At 43.0% G+C, this 21,662-nt stretch overlaps 1 protein-coding gene across 1 annotated transcript in view; it reads left to right on the top strand.

The window, feature by feature from the left end:
* The window catches only part of LOC141126425 (vomeronasal type-2 receptor 26-like), a 163,989-nt gene that overhangs the window by 49,884 nt on the left and 92,443 nt on the right, over positions 1 to 21,662 (top strand). Inside the window, exons 2-3 of the mRNA XM_073612673.1 lie at positions 6,574 to 6,865; positions 18,874 to 19,656. Coding sequence (XP_073468774.1) covers positions 6,574 to 6,865; positions 18,874 to 19,656 — 1,075 coding nt within the window. The remainder of the gene's footprint in view (positions 1 to 6,573; positions 6,866 to 18,873; positions 19,657 to 21,662) is intronic.

Raw genomic sequence — 21,662 nt, forward strand, 5'->3', positions numbered from 1 at the left:
TTTAAAATGAGCACTTTTGATTTCGAACGTTCGAGTCCCATAGACGTTAATGGGGTTCTAAAGTTCGTGCGAACTTTCGGTCCGTTCGCAGGTTCTGGTGCGAACCGAACCGGGGGGGTGTTCGGCTCATCCCTAATGATCACATTTCATTTAAATAACATGCACCTGGAAGTGGGAGGGTAGGTAAGAGGGTAGAGGATGCAGGGTGTGTGCTAATGAGGTCAGCTGGTCAACTCCTTTCTGTATCATGACCTCTAGTCTGTCCAGAAAGTAAGGTAGAAGTAATGGAAAAGTGTTTTGAAATAGCCATAAAGACAGTGAGGTAAACGTAAAAAAAAAAAAGTGAACAATGGTGAACGTATCCTTTAATGAAGCAGATGAAAAACACATCATGCTTACTTCCCTTTATTATCGGAAGATGTCCCTCAGTGCCAGGAGCACAGAACTGGCAGAAACCAGTGGGACCCAGGTATACCCCCGATATGGAAACAAGGCTAAGCGACTTATTACTAATTATAAAGGAAAACATAGGAACTGGGGTGAAAAAAATGGCAGCAGGTGCTCTGACTGAAAATTTGAAATATTCGGCTGTAGCAGGAGGCAGTTTGTTCATGAAGGGCTGGAGAGCAGCACAATAATGAATGTTGCGGGCAACAATGAAGCATGGTAGAGGTTCCTTGCAGGTTTGGGGCTGCATTTCTGCAAATGGAGTTGGAGTTCAGGTCAGGATTGATGGTGTCCTCAATGAAAAGTACAGGCAGATGCACTATATTACCAAAAGTATTTGGACACCTGTCTTTACACGCATATTACCTTTAATGGCATCCCAGTCTTAGTCCATAGGCTTCAATATTGAGTTGGCCCACCCTTTGCAGCTATAACAGCTTCAACTCTTCTTGGAAGGCTAACACAAAATAGCATGGAAATACCACCAACCCGCGCAAATGAAGCAATAATATATAAAATTATATAAGAGCAGCACGTTATATAAAAATTAAATGGAAATAATAATTAACAAGTTAATTAGAACCGCGCTCTACTAAAAAGTGAAAGTGCAAAATTGGTCAATTTCTTGACACACAAACTAATAAAATACTGATATTAAATGTATTCACAAAAGTTCAATCATGAAAACACCACCATAAGTGTTTTGTGATGAGTGTACAAAAAGCACAAAATTATAAACAAAAAGTGTTCAATATTGAGCAAAATCTGAAAAACTTCTGGATGCAATCTTCCTATTCAGCAATCATCAGAGGGGTTAAACTTCCACCACCAACACTAGTCACGCAGTCTACTCACCAGAAAGTAGTGACTCCCACTACAGGAGTCAAAAAGCGCTTGTATTGGAAATGCCAGATGGAATCGCGGCTATATCCAAATACTGTGTAGCTGGAAATGCTGTAACTTGACCGGACGCTGGATGGACTTAGTTGTAGAGCCCTCAGTGTGAGATAAGGTCATAAAGACCATTAACGCATAGATTGGGAAAAATAATATAAATATTCCCATGGTGAAGTATGTAAAAAAAAAATATTAAAAAAAGTCATAAAAACAGGTAAAACCGCATGAATTACATCAAAGTTTGTGCAGACAATCCTCATACAAACAGACGCCGCTGGTGTATCAGCTGCGTAGTAAGGGCGGAATTGACGTGTCACGCTCGGTATACCCTACCGGTTATGTCAGTACGCTCTGACGTCATCAAGGGCGGACACGTCGCCTCCATCTAAATACAACCGCCAATTTAGGATATCCAATCCAGTGCCATCCTTGATGATTGGAGAGAAAAATGTGATTGAGATTAGCTGGATAGATATAAACTACAAAGATCTAATAAATTATGATGCTATTGGTCAGAATTTAGAAGCGATATATGTCTAAAATTAGAAGGGGTTGCTGGTTCCTTTTCCCGGCTTTGGTAATGTTACAACGTATGCTCTCAGCATCTGGGAGGGGAAGGAAGCAGCTGCGGCAGCTGCTTTGAAGAGAGTAATGAGATGGGGCACTACTGAGGTCTGAAATGTTTTGTAATATTCGTTTGAAAACCCATTCTGTCCAGGTGATTTTTTAATGGTAAAGAGGCAATGGGCTTTTCAATTTCCTTCTCTCTAATTGGAACATTTAATGCCCTCAACTGGTTTGTTGATTTCTGGAGGTTGATAGAATCTTAGAAGGAATTGATATCTGTCTCTGTTGGTTGGGAGGCAGAGAGGTCATCTTTTAGATTGTAAAGACTACTGTAGTAGTTGGCGTCAGATTTAAGATCTTCTGCTGCATGCTTGGGTGATTAAGGTGGGAGATTCTAGACTTAGTTGCTTTAAGATTAAGCTTAAGAGCTAGAAATGTGCCTGGGTTGTTGTCAGAGGAGTAGTAGTGTGCTTTGAGTCATTTTAAATGCAGATCATGTTGATCAAGCAAATGGGCCCTACGTTTCTACGGAAGTTGGTATGGGCAAGTTAATTGGCCGCAGTGGGCATGAATTTAATAAAGGCTTCCAGGGCTTGGAGGCCCTGTAGGATATTATTTAGGCACAAGTTGAATGCCTTTTTTCACTCTTGAACCTAATTATTATTAATATTATTATTATACAGGATTTATATAGTGCCGACAGTTTACGCAACGCTTTACAACATTTGGGCAGACAGTACAATTACAATACAATTCAATACGGGGGGGATCAGAGAGCCCTGCTCGTTAGAGCTTACAATCTAGGAGGGAAGGTCAAGTTATACAAAAGGGTAATAGCTGTGGGGGGTGAGCTAATGGAGAAAATAGTGCAGTTGTTAGATGGAGGCAGGATAGGCTTCTCTGAAGAGGAAAGTTTTCAGCGATCGCCTAAAAGTGGATAAATTTGGAGACAGTCTGACAGATTGGGGTAGTGAATTCCAGAGGATGGGCGAGGCTCGGGAGAAGTCCTGGAGGCAGATATGGGAGGAGGTAATGAGGAAGCTAGAGAGAAGGAGGTCTTGGGAGGAACGAAGAGGGCGATTAGGTTGGTATTTTGAGACTAGGCTAATGATGAAGCTGGGGGCAGAGTTGTGGATGGCTTTGTAACTTATTGTTAGTATTTTGAATTTAATTTGTTGGGCAAGTGGCAACCAATGGAGGGATTGGCAGAGAGGGGTAGCAGACACTGTGCGGTTTGTAAGGTGGATGAGTCTTATAGCAGCATCCATGGTGGACTGAAGGGGAATAGTCTATTTAAAGGTAAGCCAATGAGGAGGGAGTTGCAGTAGTCAAGGCGAGAGATAACCAGGGAGTAAATCAGGAGGTTTGTGGTTTCATTGGTTAGAAAGGGACGTAGTTTAGAGATGTTGCAGAGGTTGAGGCGGCAAGCTTTGGAAAGTAATTGGATGTGGGGCCGAAAGGAGAGTTCAGAGTCCAGAATAACACCTAGCACGCTGACATGTGGGGATGGGTGGATGGTTTTGCAGTCTATTTGGATTTGCACTCTAATGATTTGTGCAGTCTAATTGGATAAATAGCCCATGGATGAATGTACAGTATCACTGACCGAGGGTTCATTAAGCTGGAAACATTAGTGAAGATGCTGAGAGAGAATACGAGTATTGGAGGGGTCTTGGAAAAGTTTTGCATTGCAACACCATGCCTTAGAGCTGGCACACGCATCCTTATTTGTGATTTTGATCATAATGGCCGCGTGTTTGGACCATGTGATATAGGCTATAGCAGCTGGGGATACCCTTTGTAGTAGCCATTTATCTATCAGGAGCATGTCTTTAAGGGAGTACATAGTGTGCCTAGCCAAGTAGTAGGTGTAGTTTTTTTCATGATCATGTAGACAGCTCCACGCATCATACAGTTCCTCCTGGTGCACCAGGGTCTGAAGTGTCAGGGAAAATTTAAGCTTCTCCCTATAAGCATATAATTTCTTTGCTCTTTGTTCTTATCTCATTCAGCGGACAGAGAATCAAGATCCCGAACACAGAACAGCAAAAATGTTCAAAAAACTTGAAAACTTGAAGTATGGTTATCTTACAATAGGCAGACATTTGCTGGTCTGGTTCTAGAGGTCTCTTCCCCCTCGAGGTCCACTGAATTAGGAAGATCTGTTGGCTTCCTTTCTGGCCCACCATGAATGTCAGGGAAAATTTAGGCTTCTCCCTATAAGCATATAATTTCTTTGTGCTTAAAAGCACAAAGAGGTCTCTTATACAATGTCGTGAAAGCGCGCTCGTTTATCTCTCCAAGTAACACAAACAGATGCTGGTATCACCTCGAGCTCAGTATCATCCTGCACAAGGTAGTCAAGCTGCTTTTATTTATACTAAACACATGGATAACAAAAGAGGCTGCTAACTTCAGAATCAGCCAGACAATTGTATTCATTTAGAACCAATGACACACATGCATATATTCAAATAGAAATGCAGTAGTGACGTGTGCAGACGGTGGTGTGCAAAACCATGCTGTGTGCACATGGTTCCGAACACAACCGTGTGCACATTCCCACTGCTACCAATGATGCAAGCCATACTACATTATGGCCCAGTGGGCCATAATTTTGTATGGTTATACTATGGTTCCCAAGTACGCAGACCTGCTTACTTAGGAGTTTATATGCGACCGCCATGGAGTGGCCAGTTCCCTGGTGAGGCAGAACACAAACATCCTTAAAAGAGCAAAACAGATCCTCCGTGTCCACGGGAAGGTTTCCGCATCCAATGGTCTTCCACCAGCGTCTGTATGTGCGAATACCCTCGCATAAGTGTATTACAGCAAAACAGACACTGGGGGGCATCTGACAACATACATTAAAAAAAATTCCACAACAGAAGGGAAGGCAGATGATGCTGCACAGGGGAATATGGGGGTCTGCCGAGACATTAAAGTCACACAACCCCACACACACACACACAAAATTAGGTTTCCATACTTAACCTTGTTAATTTTAGACATTAATTTACCCGTAAAGCATAACTGATGTGAATTTGCAGCATATATCCCTACCAGGGTGTACGGGCAATTATTTACAGTATCGCACAGTATGTCACATGAAAAGATAGAATAAAATATTTACAAAAACGTGAGGGGTCTACCTCACGTTTTTGTAAATATTTTACTCTATCTTTTTATGTGACAACACTAAAGAAATGACATTTTGCTACAATGTAAAGTAGTGAGTGTACAGCTTGTATAACAGTGTAAATTTGCTGTTCCCTCAAAATAACTCAACACACAGCCATTAATGTATAAACCACTGGCAACAAAAGTGAGTACACCCCTAAGTGAAAATGTCCAAATCGGGCCCAAATTTTCAATATGTTGTGTGACCACCATTTTTTTTTTGCGAGGGGTTGCCCTTAATATCCATACCAGACCTGAAGGGCCTGGTATGGAATTTGGGGGACCCTCACGCATTTTTTTTTTTATTTTGGTTTGGAGTTCCCCTGTGGGGAAATCCCATGCAGTTTTTATCAATGAACTTTTATGTGTATTGTCAGACAGGCAATTCATTAATAGCCGCGAGTAGTTTTAAATGACTTTTTTTCCTTTGAAATGTCATTTTGCTGTCAGACTGTCCTAAACACGGGAAACATGCGCCCCTTTACAGGCATACTATAGACACCCCCCAGGTACGAAATTTAAAGGAATATTACACTTTTATTGTTTCACTTTAAGCATTATTAAAATCATTGCTCCCGAAAAAACTGCAGTTTTTAAAACTTTTTATTGCATTGATACATGTTCCCTGGGGCAGGACCCAGATCCCCAAACACTTTTTATGACAATACCATGCATATAAGCCTTTAAAATTAACACTTTTGATTTCTCCCATAAACTTTTAAAGGGTGTTCCACAGCTTTCGAATTTGCTGCGAACACCCCAAATTGTTCGCTGTTCGGCGAACTGGCGAACAGCCGATGTTCGAGTCGAACGTGAAGCTCTTCCCTAGTTACAATTGGGATCGGCTGCATGTGTCAGGACTTCTGTTTTTTATGTGCCAGAATCAAAGGGTCTGGTATGTATTTTCTGAGGGACCTCAGGCATTTTTTTGTGTGTGAAGTACCTCCTTAAAATACATACGAGACTTAAAGGGTTTTCCCTTTAAGCATTTAAAAAAATCACTACTTCAGGCAGAATGGTTTCTTAATGTATTTTATTTTTTACATTGGTATATGTTCCTTAAGGCAATGCTCACCCCTTTTGACAACCCTTTGCCTATTAGCACAGAAAATTTGCATTTTTAATTAAAGTGGTTTCAGTGAAGTTGACCAAATTTCGTGCTGAACTGAACCCAAGGCAGTTTGTCTCATCACTACCTGCCAGACCTGTGCAGAATATATCAAAACAGTCCACAAGTAGATCAAAAGGCCATATGACTGGTTTAAACACCTAGTGGTGAGACTTTAATTTACAGACATGCTGTGAAAAACTCAGCAATAACTTAACATTGTTTTTGCTGTTTTATATTCCCCAGGAAGCATTGCCTAAAAGTCTTTCCCTCTGTATTTAATGTTAACCTGATCACATGTACAAATATTTTAAAAATATTTTACAAATATATAGAAATTAATAACTTACTGTTTTGGAAAAAAATCTTTTTAGACCCTCTATCAGGTATTACCTGAACCTCCTAGCTTTCCTTTCCGCAATTGATAATATTAACCAGGACCCAGACATCTTACCGAATATCACTCTAGGCTTCCATCTATATGATTCGTGGCTGGAACCCAGGAAGGGTGTACAGAGTGTTCTACAGATCTTATCTGGACCAAATGGGACAATTCCTAATTATTCATGTAAAGGACAAGGCAAGCTGGCTGGTGTTATTGGAGATCGCTGTTCATCCACTACAATCCCAATCGCCCAAATCCTCGGATTGTACAGATACACACAGGTGAGTGAAAACTACTTGTCTTTTTGTTAAAGTGTATGTAAACTCAGTTTACATACACTTTAACACTTGAATACACAGCTGGCACCATCACTAAGGATTTTGCCCCATTTTCCATAATTACAATCCAATCCAATTAAAATCCAATTAATGTGCTGCGCTTCTAAACCAACCTTAAAACCTCCTTCTAAACAGATCCTATGTATCACTCTATATATACTGTATAACATCAAGTGCTTATGTAATAAATCTCTGTGTGCAAATAACAAAACAAAAAAAATAAAAATATATATAAAAAAAATATATACAATATTGTCAACTTCTTATCTCACACAACAATCCCAATATCATAACTAAAGTTTGATTTATCAAGCGAGGTCAGAGTGGTGCACTACAAGCACCCTAGATATGTGAGTAGTGATTTATTGAAATTTTAATAAAGTGTTGGTTTTAAATGATATATGTACTATGGGAGTATTCTTCTTGCATACATGAATCCTATGGAGACATTACCACAGCCAAAGAGGATTGAAGGTAGACAGAACATCCTTACTCATTAGTCCACTGGTGACTAAAAAGCGAGCACTGACCAAACTTAATTGTGGGGTCACTGGCATAGAGGTAAGAGCCCACCCAGAAGGGGAGAATGAATATGGTGTTCCCCACAAGGTTTTACCCCCTTAATGATCAGGCCATTTTTTGCGATACATCACTGTGTTACTTTAACTGACAATTTTGCGGTTGTGCGATGCTGTACCCTAATAAAATGTATCTTCTTTTTTCCCCACAAACAGAGCTTTCATTTGGTGGTATTTAATCACCTCTATGGTTTTTATTTTTTGTTTTATAAACAAAAAAAGACCATCAATTTAGAAAAAAAAATATATATTTTCTTACTTTATGCTATAAAACATATCCTATAAAAAAAAAATAAAAATAAATTAAAAAGCTAATTTCTTCATCAGTTTAGGCCAATATGTATTCTGCTACAAATTTTTAGTTATAGCGTCTACAAACTAGGGGATATTTTTATGGAATTTTTACTTAATAATTTTTTTTTACTAGTAATGTCGACCATTATTAATGGTACTGCGACATTGTGGTGGACAAATCAGACACCTAACTGACTCTTTTTGGGGACATGTGACATTACAGTGATCAGTGCTAAATAATATGCACTGTAACTGTACTAATGACACTGGCAGGGAAGGGGATAACATCAGGGATGATAAAAGGGTTAAGTGTGCTCCTAGGGAGTGCTTTCTAACTGTAGGGGGAATGCTGTGACTGGAGGAAAACAGAGATTCCTGTTTCTGTTTAGCTGAGGGTAAAGGTAATGGACTGGCCAAGCATGTCTCCAGACCTAAATCCTATTGAGCATCTGTGGGGCATCCTCAAATGGAAGGTAGAGCAGCGCAAGATCTCAAACATCCACCAGCTCCATGATGCCATCATGGAGGAGTGGAAGAGGACTCCAGTGGCAACCTGTGAATTTCTGGTGAACGCCATGCCCAAGAGGGTTAAGGCAATGCTGGAATGTAATGATGGCCATACAAAATATTGACACTTTGGGCCCAATTTTGACATTTTCACTTAGGGGTGTACTCACTTTTGTTACCAGCGGTTTAGACATAAATGGCTGTGTGTTGAGTTATTTTGAAGGGACAGCAAATTTACACTGTTATACAAGCTGTACACTCACTACTTTACATTGTAGCAAAGTGTCATTTCTTCAGTGTTGAAAAGATAGAAGAAAAGATTTACAAAAATGTGAGGGGTGTACTCACTTATGTGAGCTACTATATATATAAATATATATAACAACTTTTAACATGTATATATACTGACTGTTATGTCCGAGGTTCATGAAGTAAGGTATTCTATCGCATCGGCTGTACCACCACCACTTCCTTATCCAGGCCCCTAGCCGCGATCCCACCAGCTCAGGGACAACTATTGCCACCTTCTTGCCCAATATAGCCCAATGACCGATAGCCCATGATTACCATCAGGGCACCATCAGAAATTTTGGGGCCCCTTACACAGCTTTAGGCCTGCGCCCCCCAGCCTGACCACCAAAATTACCCAGAGTCCAGAGTTTAAGGCATAGTTCACCATTACCAAAAAACTGCCTCTGCAGATAAGGGATGTCTGTAAATAAAAACAAACTGTGAAGCTCTGATTAAAGATGAATAATACACTTGCTATAGGTGTAGGCCATTTACACACCTCATAGATGGTTTGGCTCTGAAGAAGCAGGTGCTACCTTGGAAACGTGCCAGTCAGTTCGGGCCCCCCGGCAGGGTCCCCCTCGAACTCTAGAGTGCACTGTGTCTAGAACTGTTGAGCCATGGACGATTAGCTCAATGAGCGTTTATTATATACACGTTTGTGAGCAAGTTCTATAACTTCTTAGTAAATTCATACTGTGGGATATTGCACTAGGCTGGTGCGCCCTTTTGTGTTTGTTTCTTGTACATACTGTACCTCATGAAGCCTGACTGGAACACTCCTAGGACATTGCTAAGAGACGCCTAGTTGTTACTGCTCACCTTCACCATCACAGGAGGGCACGCTTTCTCTAATTCAAATCCCCCACGTGCACATTCCTTTTCCTGATACAGTATGTCTGAGCTCAGCATCTGAGAGCTCACTCCTGTGGTGGTGAAGGAGAACAGTAACAACAAGGTGTCTCTTAGCATTGTTCTTAGCCATGTCCTAGAAGTTTTCCAATTAGGCTGCATAAGGTACATAAAATTGCCTTCATCTATAGCAGGGGCACTATTCAACATTATTCAACTTTGGTCAAAGCCTGCAACAGACAATAAGTGTAAGGCTGACCGCAGGTCAGCCTGTTATTGTAGGAGGAGTCAGGCTGCATAAAGCCTGCCCTCCTTCTTCTCCTTGCTTGTGGTCGTAGGATCTCGTGTGCGTCTGACGTCACTTCCGGGTTTCAGTTTCAACAGGAAGATGTGCGGCTGCAAGGAGCGAATCTCCCTATTTCAGCGGCGGAGTTACAGGTTTGGGGAAGGGGGGCACCGCTCGCTGTGACCGCTCTCCCTCATGCGGCGCTGCAGACTCGGAGCGGCGCGGGCGGCCCTCTGGGTTCCAGCCTCCGTCGTGGGCGGCCGTGCTGGTGTCCGCACGCGCACGCTCGACTCTGTCCTCCTCGCGCGGCTTGTCTCCGGCTGGTGAGAGGCGGCATGTACGCTGCGGGAGGCTCTTGGTCGCTCTCGGGGCGCTCTCTCTCTCTCTCCCCTCCTCCTCGCCGGGGATCTGTTGCTGGGGCTGCTTCTGGCCTTGCCCCCTCCTCTGCTCTGTGTCGGTGGTGTTTGGGGTTCCTCGCTTTGCAGTTCCTCCTGTGTGGGGGGGCTGCCAGTGTGTGCTGTGTGCTGCGCGTCGCTGTAGTCCAGGCGCGTGATCGCCCTCCCCCTCCCAGATCATCACCTCCAGCTAACTTTGATTGTTGTTGACCATTTGTGTCCCCTACCACGGGATTCCCTTCACTTCCTGTCTGCGGCAGGGGGTCACTGGTGGTTGCATGGGCTGGCGCTCCCCATTCACCCCTGTTCTGGTGATGGTGCGGAGTGTGGAATCATGCCTCCTACTGATCGGTTGCGGTTTCGTATGCATTTCATGGTTTCTTGCTATTTGCGATTTCTCTTTTTTTTTTTTTTTGCGCTTTCTTTCAATTTGCGGTTTCTTATGCATGTTGCAGTTTTGCAGGTGTTTTTGGTTTCTCATGCATTTTGCGGTTTTCCCATGCGTTTTTCGGTTTCCTCATGCATTTTACGGTTTCTCACGCATTTTACGGTTCTCATACAATTTATGGTTTCTCATGTTTTTTCATGGTTTCATGCAGGACGGTTTCATGAGAATTTACGGTTACGCATGTGTAAGCACAGGGTCAGGGGATAATTCAGGCTGGGGGTTGGCAGGACACTTGCTCGTTGCCTGTCCTCTCATTATTTTCTGTGAGGGTCCTTTGGGGGTATGTAATTTACAATTTCTCATGTAATTTTGGTTCTCATGCGATTCACAGTTTCATGGGTTTCTCATGCATTTTACGATTTATATTTACGGTTTCTCATGTATTTTATGGTTTCATGTTTTGTTTTGTTTTTTACGGTTTCATGCGATTTACGATTTCTCATGCATTTTACGATTTACATGCGTTTTACGATTTCTTATTCATTTTTACGGTTCCATGCTATTTACGGTTCGCATGCATGTTTAGTTTCGCATACAATTACGATTCTCATGCATTTTACGGTTATCGTGCATTTTACGGTTTCTCATGCGAGTTATGGTTTCTCATATAATTTATGTTATCTCATATAATTTATGGGTTCTCATATAATTTATGGGTTCTCATGCATTTTACAGTTTCATGTTTTTTACGGTTTCTCAGGCTTTTTACGGTTTCTCATGCATTTTACACGTTTTAAGGCATTTCACGGTTTTATAAATTGTGGTTTCTTATGCATATTTTTCAATCTCTTATGCTTTGTTATGGTCAATTTACATTTTCTTATGCAATTTATGTTTCTCATGTTATTTTACGATTCTCATCATGCAATTTACGTTTCTCATGTAATTTACGGTGTTCTCATGCAATGTTCGTTTTCTTATGCAATTTGTCATTTCTCTTGCCTATTCATGTTTTCTTACATTTCTCATGTTTCCCATGTTACTCACGCCTTACATGGTTCTCACGTGTTCTCTTGGTTCGCACGTTTTCCATGTTTCTTACGCTTCCCACGTTTTCCATGCCTCGCACATTTGTTCATGCTTACGCCTTCCCATGTTTCTCACGTCTTCCCATGTTTCTCACGTCTTCCCATGTTTCTCACGTCTTCCCATGTTTCTCACGTCTTCCCATGTTTCTCACGTCTTCTCCATGTTTCTCACGTTTTCTCCATGTTTCTCTTGTTTTCTCCATGTTTCTCTTGTTTTCTCCATGTTTCTCACGTTTTCTCCATGTTTCTCTTGTTTTCCATGTTGCTTTTGGGTGTTTTCATGCAGTTTACAGTGTTTTCATGCAGTTTACAGTGTTCATGCAATTGTTACAATATTTTCATGCAATTTTTTTTTTTTTTTTACAGTGTTTTCATGCATTTACGGTTTCTCGTGCTATGTGTCACTTCTTATGCCTTTTCATGTTTCTTACATTTATCATGTTCTTACTTTTCGTATGTTTTCACGTTTTTCCCTTGGTGCTCACGTTTGTTTCTCTCGTGTTTCCTTGATTCTCACGTTTTCCCAGGCTTCTCTCGTTTTTCCATGCTTCTCTCGTTTTCCATGCTTCTCGTTTTTCCCATGCTTCTCTCGTTTTCCAATGCTTCTCTCGTTTCTCAGGCTTCTCTCGTTTTCCCATGCTTCTCTCGTTTCTCATGCTTCTCTCGTTTCTCATGCTTCTCTCGTTTCTCATGCTTCTTTCGTTTTCCCATGCTTCTCTCGTTTTCCCATGCTTCTTTCATTTTCCCATGCTTCTTTCGTTTTGCCATGCTTCTTTCATTTTCCCATGCTTCTCTCGTTTTCCCATGCTTCTCTCGTTTTCCCATGCTTCTCTCGTTTTCCATGCTTCTCTCGTTTCTCATGCTTCTCTCGTTTCTCATGCTTCTCTCGTTTCTCATGCTTCTCTCGTTTTCCCATGCTTCTCTCGTTTCTCATGCTTCTCTCGTTTTCCCATGCTTCTCTCGTTTTCCCATGTATTTTACGTTTATGTCATATGTTTGTCACAGTTTTTCGTTCACTGCATTTCTGTTAGCTAGTGCTCACATTCAGGGTCTGTCACGTCTACAGATCTGTACAGGCTGAGGTTTCGTTTTTAATTGATTGTTGTCCCACAATCTTCTCGCCTGTTTCCATACGTCATACGTGCACGTTCTCCATTACACTTTTACTTTTACCCACCTCTGTCTGTGGGTATCTTAGCCCTGAGTGTTCGTTTTTAATTTCCTGTCCAGGCGCTGCAGGTTGCTTGGGCTCACTCACTGCATACAGTAGGGGGGTGTCATCATTAGGTTCACATTCTTGCGCTATTTGTCTTGCCATTCCTGCACCCACATCATCATTGTCAGGTACCAGGGGTGTTATGTCTTGGGGCTGCTTGTATGTATGTTATTTGGTTGCTGTCAAACAGCTGGGTTGTTCATGTTCTACCACTGCTGAATACCCATCACGTCTATGGGTTGACAGATTGAGGTGATCGTTTTTAATTGGCTTGTTCGGTGGCAAGTCTCCTCATCTGTTCTTACGCTGTTTATGTATTTCATACAAATTTACGTTTCTCATGCAATTTACGTTTCTCATGCAATTTACGTTTCTCATGCAGTCTACGTGTCTCATGCAATTTACGTGTTATTTGCAATTTGTTGTTTCTATGATAATCTCACTCATGTTTCTCTCGTTCTTCTAGGTTTTCTCATGTTTTCCCAAGATTACTCTCGTTCTCATGTTTCTCATGCTGTTCATCAATTCACGTTCTCGTACTACCGGGGTTTTTTCATGTAGTTTGTGGTTTCTTGCAGCTTCGGTGCTTAGGCTGCTTACGGTTTGTAGCTCGCATAATACATGTGTTTCGTTCTTTCATGCAGCTACGTTCCTGACGCAGGTTCTCAGCATGCTCATGTTTTTCGTAGTTCATGTTGCTGTCCCAGTGGCATGTCACTTACGCAGAGTAGGTTACCCAGGGGACTGGTTTTTCCCTCTGGTATGCACACGACCTTTCATTTCCTAGTTACTTTTGGCTAGGATTGGCGGAAGCATGGAACTATGGTAAGTCAGCATGGCAGCTCCAGCAGCTTTTACAGGCTCAGGGGGTCAGTGGATTCCGAATTTTCTCAAGTCTCTAGGTCAGGATCAGTAGGCTTCCTACTTGGTTCGGTTTTTGGCCCTTTTATCGCGTATCGGCATGGCATTGTCAGGGCGTTTCTGGTTGGGCTCAGCTTTTCATGTTGTTGGAGACCCCGACAGACTTTCTTTATTTGCTGCGCATTCTATTAGCAATCCTCAGGGTTCTTGAAGAGTAGCCCTCCTGCTGTGATCAGCGGACTTCTCACCATGGGTCAAATATTTTTCCGTGTGGTATCCATCACATTCTCATGGTCTCCTTCATGTTGGGTACCAGCTAGGTGCTCAGGGCAGGCTTATACCCGGTTTGGGTCATAAGTGATAGGAGCAGGTTCGGTGTATTTGTGCCAGGGACCCCAGCCCGTTGGGTAGGTGGAGGTCGTCTGGTTTCTCTGGGTTTGGCCCAGAGCCATTTTTTTTTGAGATACCATAAGCGTTTGTTATTTGATAGTTTATACGTAATTTCAGTAGGCTATAATTTGGCATCATATTCATCCTACTGGTCATTTTTGCCCCCTTTAAGGCATACTGACCATTTGACCAGGGCACAACTCAGGTCTATGTTCTTGTTGCTTTTTGTTCCTTGTTACACTATCACAGATTGACTCCAAGTACAAGTGTAAGGCTGACCGCAGGTCAGCCTGTTATTGTAGGAGGAGTCAGGCTGCATAAAGCCTGCCCTCCTTCTTCTCCTTGCTTGTGGTCGTAGGATCTCGTGTCCCACCCACCCATTCCCTTTTTCTTTTCTATTTTTATTTTATTTCAATTCATACTTGGGTATGCCCCCTTTAAGGCATACTGACCATTTGACCAGGGCACAACTCAGGTCTATGTTCTTGTTGCTTTTTGTTCCTTGTTACACTATCACAGATTGACTCCGAGTACAAAATGTGTTCACATTCAGTTGGTGACATTTAGTATCCCAGTCTACCTGTTCTTACTTGTCTCCAGAGTCCAGATATGATGTAAGTGGAAGAAGAGGGTGATCCAACAAGCTCAGAATCATTATGTAGACTTTGTATTTCAGTAGATTTTATTAGGAATATACTGAAATAGTAAAAAGCAGAATGTTTGTTCTATCACAAAACCCTCAGAATCAGAATCAATGATCATTTTGTCTGTGATCACAGGCCCATCAGACCTTCCTACCACAAGACCAGCCATGGAACCAGAAAGTTTGGAGTTAAAGCAGAACTCTGGGCAAAAATGTTTTTATCCCATCCAGTGGGGCTGTGCCTGCACTGCTTGGATAACTAATAATTTTTGTCTAGGGGTGATAAGAGTGGAGAGTGGACTTGCCTTATCCCCCGATCCTCCCAGCGCAAGACCAGTCCCTAGCACTCGTGCCCCCCTGCAGTCTACCGGTCTTGTGCGGTTGACTGTTCCTGATGCTGTCATGCCTGTAGACCAGCTCTGGACATGAGGATGGCAGGAACAGTCTACCATTGGACGTGGGGGTACACTGTTTTCAGGAGGATCAAAGGATTGTGTGAGAATAGGCTCTCTGTTCACCCCTGGACAAAACAAGCAGTCAACCCATGTAACGCGGGCATAGCCTCACTGCATGGAACTCGTTTTTTTTTCCCCAGAGTTCTACTTTAAAGGGAACCCATTTACTGGTGCAATCTTCATAATATATTATACCCATGATAGTGTGCAGCAGCTGCACCATTAGCCATTGTGCTGGGTGTACACAAATAAATCTTATAAAGATTGCACCAGTAAATGGGTTCCCTTTAACGCCAAACTTTGTTTCAATGGCTGGACTTGTGATAGGAAGGTTTGATGGGATGGGCATGGGCCTGAAATCACAGGAAAACTGATCATTGATTATCCTGATCATATACCTGGCCTCAGAGAATCTTCATCTCAAATTAGGGCTGGGGAATCTTACTGTTGTGGACTCCACACTACATGATGTCATGGATGATCACCTCACTAATTTAGGCGTTTGGAGCCAGTGCTTGTAATCTGTGTCAAAGAGACAGGAACACAGCTTCACAACAATTGGACTTACTGCTGAAGCAGATCTACGAGCCGGCTCCTCATGCGTGTCTTTGCAGGCTCTGGACTGCAGGCTGTGTGTCTCCGCCATCACCCTGGATAATGCCAGCTGACGATTGGTCCTCTGTCCTCCATAGGGTGGGGATCTCTGCATATCTGTAACTCGAGCATGGAGGCTTGGGCTTGCTCTAACTAATGGTTTTCTACACGACTTCTCTATCTACAGCAGGGAGGGGGGGTGGGTGTGTGTGTTAGTGAAAGGAGGAGGTGGAGGCTTTTTTTCTCGCTAGCAGCGGCGGAGGTCGGAGGTGATTCATTTCATGTGCTGCTGTAATTGGAGCGGGCCCCGGCCAGCCGGGCCCCTTACTTGAGTACTGCCTGTACCCCCCTGATGGCGGCCCTGATTACCATATAGGGAAGTTACCCATACTGAGATAGGCCCAACCCATTCCACACCATATACTGTATATCTTCCACCATTCTGACCTTCACGAAACAGAGACCCCTGCCGCAGGCGCCCACTCGCGACACCTTACGTGTGGGCGGCCCATCACAGCCGCAAGGCCCATTGGAGACCTTCCTGGAGCCCCAGGAACCCACATATCTATGCCCACAGCTGAAAAGTGAACCCCATCCCCCCTTAAATACAAGCCAAAGTCTTTCTAACTCACAATGACGAACCACCAGCCCCCCATTGCGGACCACAAATTTTGCCACTGCTTTGTTGACCTTGATACTGGCCTTATTTATCTTTTCCACCGACCTCGCCCCCCTCCAAGCTGCTCTGCCAATGATGTCTGACCACAGTAAGACAGTATCTGGAAATGCCGTACGCAGCCAAAGGAAATCCCAATTTATGTCTCTAATGAGGTCCCTGGATGCCATGATACTAAGGTCATTGCCCCCAACATGCAGAAGCAGTACATCAGGAGGCCTATCCATCCTAGCATACCACTGTATCTCCGGACCACAGCATGCCAGGTATACCGATCCAGCGGACCATGGCCTCCACCCTGGAAAAACCCTGCCTAACTTCCAGTCTAACCAGAGCCCTCCTAGCCCCCCAGTGTACATAGGAGTGACTCAGGATCCACATCAGGCACACCGGGCCTGAAAAACAGAAACACAAAAAAGATCATAGGCAACAAGACCCAAGACACCAAGCACACATAAGCCCCACATTGCACTACCATCCCCAGACCAGATAGGCCACACACAATCAACACAACACAACAACACCAAAAAAGGACATAGACCCCCCTTTGACCCCCAACCGCTTGAGTTGAGGGCTCCACATCCTCCCCCCTTTATCACCCGCTTCAAAGGAGATGAGGTCGTACATATAACCAAAATCAGTGAGATTCCCAACGACCAATACGCTGAAGTATCTGATCACTGACACCCAATGCGCCACCTCAGTGGCCGCTCCAATCCTGAATGAATGCGAAGAATAGTCCCTCAAAGAGAAAGCACCCGCCTCCAATCATTTTTGGAACACACTCACAAACTGATACTGAGACAATGCCAAAAGGTCCCTGTGGACCAAGAAGGGGCCAGGCCAAGCCCTCAACTGACTAATCCCCACCCCCCACTGACCATGTTACCTATGTAAACCACACCTCATATCTCTCTCATTGCACCAAATCCATTCTAAACCTTTTTAACCACCCCCTCTTCCAGGATACACCCTGTGCAACCACTAACAGCAACCCCCAGTCATGTGGGCCCTCCACCCAGGTTCCCTTTGCTCCAGGCCTGTTCTTACTGCTAAAAGGTGATTGCTGCTAAAAGGTCCTAATTGCCTGTTTTTAAAAATCCTTTGAAGCTTATTTGAAGGTCTGTGTGTGTTGGTTACTTTGATATGTCTTTGCTGAATGAATGCAGAGATATTATAGCGGGTCAGCCCCCCCTTTTCAATGCCACCTCCCCTATCCATGAATCCAGCCTCTTTCAGGATACCGGCGCATGGATTCCAATGCGGAGGGGCTGTTTTTTTGAAGCACTGATTAGAGCCAGAGGCTCTAATAGGCTTCAATATGAGGTAGGCTCAGGTCGCAGAGAGTGCGCTCCGAGTCCACCCAGGTGTGTTACAACAGCAAATCAATATTCGCTGTTGTAACACTGATCCTCCTCCCAGACAATCGGTCTCCGATTGGTCTAAAGGACAGGCAATCCTATTGTACGCCTAGGAAGGAGGAGCCGCACGGTGGAAGCCATGGTGATTCAGAGAGGGCACAGGAGCCGCTGCCTACCGCCCATAGGAGCCCGCAACCCGCCCCTAGGAGCCTGCGACCCACCCAAAAGAGCCTGAAACGTAGCCGCTGCCCACCACCTGTAGAATCCCACCCACCTGCAACCAATGGGGTAAGTGCCGAAGTAGTGGGGTTGCCCCCATCTGACCAACCGGGGGGGTTTTTGCCGCCCCCCCAAAAAACACCAGCCACCACTGTATTAGAGCTTGTACTGCGTTTACTGGGCTCTCTGATTCATTTCTGGTTTGCTCTTAGCTCTTAAAGTTATACATATAAAGTGCATATGCATGCACATGTACTGAGAGAAGCATGTAGACTATCCTTTGCCTGGCTCTTCCTGAAAATGCTGGTAAACTTCCAGAATCAGTGATCCAGAGCAAGCAGATCACAAGTAAAGTCAGTTTGATGTCACATCTCCTGATTTGTATAGTTTTTCTGGTTATGCATAATTTTGCCTAGGAAAGCCTGTCCCCTGCCAGCCTGGTGCAGAGAAGGGTCAATGTTCTCTGTATGAAGTCCAACATACCCACTGATAAGTCCAAGCTTTAGCATATAATACCAATGACCCTTGCTGTTGATTGGAGAGCTATATATCTGACACAACAGGGGGCACGTTGCACGTCTTCAGGTAGACCTCTGTAACAATGCAAAGAGCAAAGATCCTTCTCTACAGCATGCTGGCAGGGGCCAGGCTTGACTACTCCGGTTTCTGTAAGACTTTGAACATCTTTGTTTTGATGCACATGGAAGGTATTTAGCTGATTTAATCTGAAAGATTAATTGTATTTTTATATATTTGCACAGTTCAGTCTCTAATGATCATTTTAGCGGCCAATGGATATGAATGTAATCTGCAAATATAGTCACATTATAATTTATAGTTAATCCCTCTCTTTTCAGATCAGCTATTGGGCCACCGATTACTCATTAAGTGACCGACTCCTTTACCCGCATGTTTTCAGGACCATTCAGAATGATTATGTCCATTATTTAGCAATTGCCAAACTAGTGAAATATTTTGGCTGGAATTGGGTTGGAATACTTTTATCAGACAATGATACCGGAGAGAATGAAGCGCAAATTCTGAAAAAACATTTGGCTTCTCAGGAGATTTGTGTGGCTTTTGAAAAAAGAATGACTGACAATTCTGCTACAATAAATCAGTGGACAGACACACTTAGTAAAGTACGATGTAAAGTTTTAATACTTTGTGGTTCCTTTACAAACAATGTTCAGGAATACCTTTCTGCATACAGTGATATCAATAGAAACAGTATGCTTATCCTTCCCCCAGGCTGGACTTTTGAAGAAATGAACATAATGACTGTTTTGATAGGTTTTATAACAAGTTTGTCTTTAAGTATTTTTGATCCACCAATTCATATAGATGAAAATCTTCTTGGTATCAATTTATTGTCAAGACATTCACAAATTGGACTGCTGTTGGATGATCTGATTGTTACATTTCACAATATAACATCAACTCAAAATGGAAAAAATATTTATTTCCAAAAGGTTTCTAATTATACCAACAGTGAAGTAAGAATCTTTGTTCGAATAATTAACAAATATATCATTTTTAGAGAATCATTACGAGTTTTTATTGCGGTAGAAGCTATGGCTGAAGCTATACAAATTTTCAACAAGTTTAATCACAGTTTTAACAATAACAGATTTAATCAGGTAAAGTTAGTTTGAAATATATTTGTTGGGTGAGCGCAAGCCTTTGAGGGATTGGCAAAGAGGGTTGGTGGGTAATGAGCTGTTGGTAAGGTAGATGAGTCTAGTAGCAGAACTATAGATGGATAACCTGTGTAGAGGTAGGCCAATGACATGGAGGTTGCTATCGTCAAAGTGAGGGATAACAAGGGAAATAGTATCTTGGTGGTGACATTGGAAAGAAGGGGTGTATTCTGGAGATGTTAGGAAGGTTGAGGCAGCAAAGTTTGGACAGTGATTGGATGTGGGGGTCAAAAAAGAGAGGTCAGAGTCCAGGACCACACCTAGCGTGCTGACATGAGGGGATAGACTAATGATTGTGTTATTTATCTCAAAGGAAAAGTTGGGGGAGGGGACATGGGGAATGAAATATATGTTTTTTAAGCTTTTGGCATTTGACCACATCTCAAGGCTGCAAAGGGAATTGGTTCTGAGAGATCTCTCTGGTGGACTTTGTGATCTCATAACAGGGAAATTGTATAATTTTCATCATATGTAACAGCGCAGGTCCCATTCTGACCAATGTCTGAATAATAGCTCCACTGAGCGACACCAACCAAACATATCTTCTTAGTAGAAGATAGCCAGAGCTGGAATAGACTGAAATTTGAGCTGTGGGTTACCATGTCAGCACCACCCGGCTAGACAAACTGTGACTGAAAAATTGAAGGAGGTGAGTAGAATATTGTAGGCTGAACAGTGACAGTAAAAGAAATAAATTCAAATAATGAAGTAATGATACAGTATGCTGCTTGTGCAAATTCCTAAGTGTATTAGGCTTTAACCACTTAATAATTGCCACCCCATAGCAGATTTACTGCTACAGGGAGGCCGTTCTGTGCAGAATCATCTATATATAAATATATAGGTGATTCTGACCTTCCAACTAGTTGGAGCATGCACACCACTTCTACTGTGATTAGTCATAGTAAAAGCCGATTACCGGGTGCTGGCCAATGGATGTCTGCCGGCACCCACCAATCGTTGGGAAGACACACAGGACACAACTATGTAAACAAGGCAGAGCTCCATTCTGACAGGGGGAAGTGATGTTTTTTTTTTCCCTGCAAAGGGAATGAAAATCCATCACTTCCTGTAGTAAATGCACCTAACACAGTGCACAAAAACACTGGCTAGACACATTTAACAGTTCAATTGCCTTCGATGTTTAACCCCTTCCCAGCCAGTGTTATTAGTACAGTGACAGTGCATATTTTTAGCACTGATCACTGTATTAGTGTCATTGGTTCCCACAAAGTGTCAAAAGTGTCAGTGTTCCGTTGGCTGCCACTATTTTGCAGGCCTACTATAGTCACTGATATGTGGGCACTTGTGGGGCGAGCTGGTGAGAGGAATCCCATCACAATAACAACATGTTTTGTGCGCCTGCGCCTTGTGAAAGGCATCCTTGCCTCTTACTAAATACATTGTACTGTCTACTTTGCAAAAAAGGGGTCATTTGGGGGGTATTTGTACTGTCCTGACATTTCAGGGCCTCAAGAAATAAGATAGGATGTCAGTACATTAGGTTTGATCAATAATATCCACGAATTTGGGTTACATTTACCAAAGATATGTAGCAGTATAAATTTTGGCCCACATTTTTAATAGCAAGGCCTGTTCCTGTGCCCAACAAGAGTAACTGTGAGGGGTTACAGTGTTACAGTGTTGTTGCACCACCAACACCCTAGGTCCAATTTTCATGCCCCTGTTTAACAGGGCCACGTAATTACAATTTATGAAATAATATTTAACAGAAGGACCTGTTCCTGTGCCCAACAAGAGTACCTGTGAGGGGTTACAGTGTTCAGGCACCACCAACAACCAAGGCCCAATTTTTCTGCACCTGTTTGACAGGGGCATGTCATGTCATTTCATTTTTTTTTTCTAATTGTTAACAGCAGGGCCCGTTCCTGCACCCAACAAGAGTAACTGTGAGGAGTTACAGTGTTGAGGCACCACTTGGGATA

This window comes from Aquarana catesbeiana, linkage group LG01 (assembly GCF_042186555.1).
Source record: "Aquarana catesbeiana isolate 2022-GZ linkage group LG01, ASM4218655v1, whole genome shotgun sequence".
In the NCBI taxonomy this organism is placed as follows: domain Eukaryota; kingdom Metazoa; phylum Chordata; class Amphibia; order Anura; family Ranidae; genus Aquarana; species Aquarana catesbeiana.